Source organism: Mustelus asterias, chromosome 1 (genome assembly GCF_964213995.1).
Source record: "Mustelus asterias chromosome 1, sMusAst1.hap1.1, whole genome shotgun sequence".
In the NCBI taxonomy this organism is placed as follows: Eukaryota; Metazoa; Chordata; class Chondrichthyes; order Carcharhiniformes; family Triakidae; genus Mustelus; species Mustelus asterias.
In genome coordinates, this window is record NC_135801.1 from 92,793,394 (window position 1) to 92,799,393 (window position 6,000).

Here is a 6,000-nt window from a genome sequence, read left to right on the forward strand (position 1 = left end):
TGCCTACATTGTATGTTACACAAAATAAACAATTTGAGGAACATCAATACAGAATAATATATTTTTCATAATGAATTACAAGCCTGACATAAATGTTTATCATCATTCAATGTGTTTCACCCTCCGCAAGTTGAAGTCTGATGGTTTGTTCAGAAGTAGTTATTCTTTGCTCTGTGGGAAAGAGTGTCTGCAAATTGTATTTTCTTCCCTCCTTTTTGAAGATTGAGACACTCTGCATACCTTCTAACTGAATTGTACTGAATGCTGGCAATGGCATGATTGTATCCTACATTACACTTTCAAATACTAATGTTTGTGTTAATGTATGCCTCAGTTTAATTCCATGTTCGTATTGTGAGCTTTAATTAAATGAATTCAAAAGCCCTTCATTTAAATAGGCTTCATTTATCAGCTTTAACCTCACTGCTGTTTATCTCACTTTAACATTTCTATATCTTCCTGGACTGAGCAGCCAAATCCAATGATTCCGCATTTAACCCTAGTACAAACTCTACCTCTGACCTCTCAGCTTCAACTGACCAATCACAGCACCTCTTGCAGGTGAGACCAATGGGAAAAGGGGTGAATCGGTTCTTTTTCTCTCTCTCTCTTCCTGCTGGTTACCCTTTCTGAAAACCCTTCTCCTTCCTTATTCACGTGTTTGACTTCAATAAAATCTATTTACCTCCATGATCCTGGCTCAGAGCTTTTCCTTGCCCTTTTACCTTATAAAATATGATTGTTTTACTCTGTTGTTGTAAGTGTTAAAGCATGCAGTCAGTGATAGTTATTTCCTTGTCTTGTTGGTTCATGTTTCCATACTAAATGACTGAAGACATAGTCAATAATTAAATGTGTAATGTGTTCCAAAAATCAATCCTTTTGTATCCATAACAACTCATGGAAAAATTGAAGTGCTGAGGGAGCTTGTCATTGTCATTCATGATGTACCTATGAAGCGACAATATTTTACTGCAAAGCACAATGTTTGCAGGCTCTGGTTAGAATAGCATTTACTACCGTTAAGGTCCATCCAAAATATTATTTTTAACAGAACTGCAATATTAGGTCTTAAAAGAGCGTTCTTCAAGAAACAACAATCACTACCCAGTTTTATTCTGCAACTGAGAAAGAGTTTAAAAGTCACGACGTTAGGAAGCTTTTCCTCACACATGGAACAATTTGTGTATAACCTCATTCCCAATGACTGTTTGGTTTCTATAATTAAGTGTGACGATAAATTTGTTTCCTATCTTATAGTATCCTTAAGAATTATTTCAAGTACAGATGCTATGTTAATGCTTCCAATTATATAACAAACCACTAAAAGAACGATTCTTGAAGCACTGAAATCTTGAACTTCTTGGGTATTTCAGGTTCCAAAATGTATTTATTTTTTGTTAGGAGTTAGTCATGGAATTTGTATGAATAATCGATTTCCTCATTTTATGGGTTTTCTTTATTCCTTTGTGGGATGTGAGCAGCACTGGCAAGACCAACACTTTTGTCCATTCCTTATTATCTTTGAGAAAGTGGTGGTGAGCTGCCATTTGGAACCACACCAACAACCACCATCACCTCCCTTTGTGTTAGATTTGACTCCAGCCAGTGGAGAGATTTTCCCCAATTCCCACTGACTTCAATTTTGTGAGAGTACCTTGCTACTACATTCAGTCAAATGCTGCCTTGATGTTAAGAGCAGTCATTCCCACCTCACCCCTGGAATTCAGCTCTTTTGTCCATGTTTGGACCAAGGCTGAAATGAAGTCTGAAACGGAGTCATAATATTGGAATCCAAGTTGAGCATTGATGAGCAGGTTATTGCTGTATAAATGCCGCTTTTTTGAAAGTTTATTTATTAGTATCACAAGAAGGCTTGCATTAACACTGCAATGAAGTTACTGTGAAAATCCCTTAGTTGCCACACTCCGGTGCCTGTTTGGGTACACTGAGAGAGAATTTACCATGGACAATTAGGAGGAAACTGGAGCACCCAGAGGAAACCCACGGGGAAACGTGCAAGCTCCGCACAGTCAATGACCCAAGCCGGGAATCGAACCCGGGTCCCTGGTGCTGTGAGGCAGCAGTGCTAACCACTGTGCCACCATGCCATCCTGGTAGTCCTGTTGATGATACCTTCTATCACTTTGCTGATGATCGGGAGCAGACTGATCATCTGCCAGATTGGAGTTGTCCTGCTTTTTGTGGACAGGACATACTGGGACAATTCTCCACATCATCAGGTAGATGCCAGTATCGTAGTTTTACTGGAACAGTTTAGGTTAGGGCACAGCTAATTTTGGAACTTCAGCACCACAGCCACAAAGTCGTCAGAACCCATAACCTTTGCTTTGTCAAGTGTGCTTAATCTTTGCTTGATATCGCATGGAGTGAATTGAATTGTCTGGAATCTGATGTCTGTGTTGCTGGGGACCTCAGGAGGAGACTGCAATGGATCATCCACCCAGCACTTTGAGCTGAAGATGCAAATGTCTTGTCTTTTGCACTGATGTTCTAAGCTCTCCATCACTGAGGATGGGATATTTAAGGAGCCTCTTCTTCTGGCTTTTAAGTGTTCACCATCATTCATGACTGGATGTGGCAACAATGCAGAGCTTTAACCTGATTCACTGGTTGTGAGATTGTTTAGCTCTATCTTTAGCATGGTGCCTCCTGTGTTTTAGGTATGCATCATGCTTCTCCTTGCATGCTGTCCTACATTCCTCATTGAATAAAGATTGGTCCCTTGGCTTGATAGGAATGGTAGAGTGAGGGGTATGCTGGACTATGAGGTTACAGATTATGATTGAAAACAATTCTGTTACTGCTGATAGCCCATAGTGCCTCATGGGTGTCCAGTTTTGAGTTGCTGGATCTGTTCTGAATCTATTCCATTTGGCATAGTGATATTCCCACACAACATAATGGACGATATCCTTGGTGTGAAGAGGGGATTCCATCTCCACAAGGACTGTTCAGTGGTTGTTCCTACCAATACTGTCATGGGCAGCTCCATCTATGACAGGTAGAGTGGTGAGGATGAGGTTACCTAGGTTTTTCTGTCTTGTAGGTTGTCTCATCATTTGCCATAGGCAAGTTTGGCTGGTCAGCAGGAAAGTCAGCAGATTTCCTTTCTTAAAGGGTACTAGTGAACCTGTTTGATTTTTACAGCTTCGTGGTCACCATTGCTAAGACTTCCTTTCAATTCCAGATGTTTTTATTAATTGAATTTAAATTCCACCAGCAGCAATGGTGGCATTTGAATCAATGTCCCCAGAAAATTAATCTAGCCCTCTGAATTACTAGTCCAATAACAATACCACTCTGTCACTGTCCCCAATAAATGATGTTGAAAGAAACTTTACTCATTCTCCAGTCAATTATAAATCTTCCACTTCAGCCATACAGCTGCCAAATGCAGCAGACTTGAGTGAAAGAGAAGGGACTTTTTATTCCCAAGATGTAGTCAATGCTTGCAAAGCCACTTGATAACTGGTATGATTGCTAGGGCATTTAGAATAATCTTACAAATCACCAGATGAATTGAATTTGATTTCCCAGTTTTCCCACGTTGGGAACTCATAACTTTCCATTTGCCAGTCCAGTACTGTATACATTCTGTATGATAACACAGGAGCACATGCAGACTTCCATAGGTAATGGCTGGTGCTGGATCTCTCCTTCCATAGCTAATGACAGCCGAGATAGAGGAATTTCTATTTTCCATTCAAAATATTCAAATATTTCATTTCCTGTTTTGGCATGTGTTACTTGCACAAGTGGCCAAACCTTTCAGACAGAAGTTGTTGATTTAAGACCATGCACAGTTCAAGAAGCTAAATACGTTACTGGGATGGTGCCATCACTAAAAGCAAATAATGGTTCTTTCATTCTCACTTACAGAAATCTCCTGTCGAGGGGAACGAATCCGAGATAACTACCAGAAGCAGCAAGGCTATGCCGCTTGCCAGACAACTAAAAAGGTCTCGCGGTTAGAGTGCCGAGGTGGATGTGACAACGGACAGTGCTGTGGACCTCTGAGAAGCAAGCGACGGAAATACAGTTTTGAATGCACTGACGGCTCTTCATTTGTGGAGGAGGTGGAAAAAGTCGTGAAATGCGGCTGCTCCCGATGTTCTTTGTAAAAGCTTCAAACGCTCGCCCTTTTTCAAAACTATGTGCACCTGGTGACTGTGTGGGACGTATTTTGCTTCCGTGGTGGAGATATTTGAATTATATTGTAAAATACAGAACAGACTTATTTTTATTATCAGAAAATGACTATTTTCTTCATTTACAAAAATGTTTCGAGTCCTTTTGACTGAAAGTTGTTGCAAAACGCATACAAGTGTCTGTCAGATGCCAAACCATTTGGGACTGGATTTCGACTTTTCCTGACTTGGCAAAAGGAAGCTCTTCATATTGTAACATCCAGTGGGAAGGAAAAGTGAAATGGAAAGGAGGACTGTGCCACTGAAAGTGGGTGATGTCCGCTTGAAGAAGATGACAAGCTGTCAGTCATGTCAGTTCATCTTTGAAACAGGGATACAGATTTAACTGTGCCGTAAAGGAATGAAACCAAGAGTGTGCATTGATGAAGAAGCCCTGGAACTTCCGCTGTCATTTCATATCTTGATTATGTGAACAGTCATTTTCTTTTCCCCAGTATAATGTGTACATTAGCATATTCGAGCTTACAAAGTGTTTTAGCAAGCCTTGTTTCCAGTATTAATTCTTTGTAATATAATGATAAATGGGGGACTATACAACCAATAGAGAATTGATGTATGGATTACTTAGTTGGATAAAGTTTTGTGGTTTTCTTTTGAAATGAGTTTACGCAGTATTCAAGATATCATTACGAAGTATTTATTGTATCAAAAAAAAACTTGTACCTAACTTTGCTAGATCTTCTCTTTCACTCCATTTTGAATCTTTAATATATATTAATTTATATTTCGTCCTCATATTTTTGTATGTTAAAAACATTAAAAAAAAGATTGCAGTTTTTTTTTTATTTTTTGGGGGGGAATAGAGTAACTAACAACCTAGCATGTCCTCTCGGGGTGAATTGTCTTGTTATCTTTTTGATCAGTTGTGTCTCCTGTACTTTATGACCAATGACATTGCTTTGGTTTACAAAGCCTGAGAAGTAACCTCAGCCTAACAATGTCAGATATAACAAAACCAGTGTATATTTTGTGAATTCTGCTGAATTTGAACCTACCTGGACAAACTAGACTTTTTCTTATCCAAGTGATTTTATTTTCAACCACCCACCCCCACTTCCTCCCCATTTCCCTGAACTTCAGTGAAGGTGAAAATTAAAACACATGCCATTTCCCTGGAAGATGGGCAAGTTTTTGCATATCAGGATATTGTTTGGAGTTCCTCAGCTTCCTGACTGACTGTAAAGTTCAGAATTGTCTCCTTTTCTTGACTATTGAAACTACATGTCAGCCCTTTGTTCTCCTCCAGTAACTTGTTGCTGCTAAACCACAGATTTAGAGTTGATAAATTTAAGTAGTTGGGCTGTGCTCTTTACAAATTAAAGTCTGGGAACGCCTGTGTAAATACAACTTGGTTTCCTTTGATTTCTTTCTTTTTACAACTGGTTAGATGTACATGTTGACTGATATCGGTAATGTTACTGATGTTTGTAAATTAAATCAGATATTAACTTCAGTTGGATTGACCCTTGCATTTATTGACTGGTCATGTAGTACCTTGCTTGTTGGTTAAAAAGTAAAGGCTAACCCTACTTTTTGACTCATTCCATCCTTTTGTTGACTAGATTATTAACAGCTTTATAGGAGAAGCATATGTGAGAAATTCCATTTAGTTCACCCATCTTTTGAGCATAAATCAGCAATAAGGACATGAATTCCAGTTTGCAGTCTACCGGGGGCGGCACGGTAGCACAGTGGTTAGCACTGCAGCCTCACAGTGCCAGGGAGCTGGGGTTGATTCCCGGCTTGGGTCACTGTCTGTGTGGAGTTT

At 39.5% G+C, this 6,000-nt stretch overlaps 1 protein-coding gene across 2 annotated transcripts in view; it reads left to right on the forward strand.

Annotated features, from left to right (window-relative positions):
* The window catches only part of slit2 (slit homolog 2 (Drosophila)), a 420,226-nt gene extending 414,541 nt beyond the window's left edge, over nucleotides 1–5,685 (forward strand). For both annotated transcript variants that reach the window (XM_078215445.1, XM_078215451.1), the window contains one exon: nucleotides 3,904–5,685. In XM_078215445.1, coding sequence (XP_078071571.1) covers nucleotides 3,904–4,145 — 242 coding nt within the window. In that variant the 3' untranslated portion in view covers nucleotides 4,146–5,685. The remainder of the gene's footprint in view (nucleotides 1–3,903) is intronic.
* The last annotated feature ends 315 nt before the right edge of the window (nucleotides 5,686–6,000 follow it).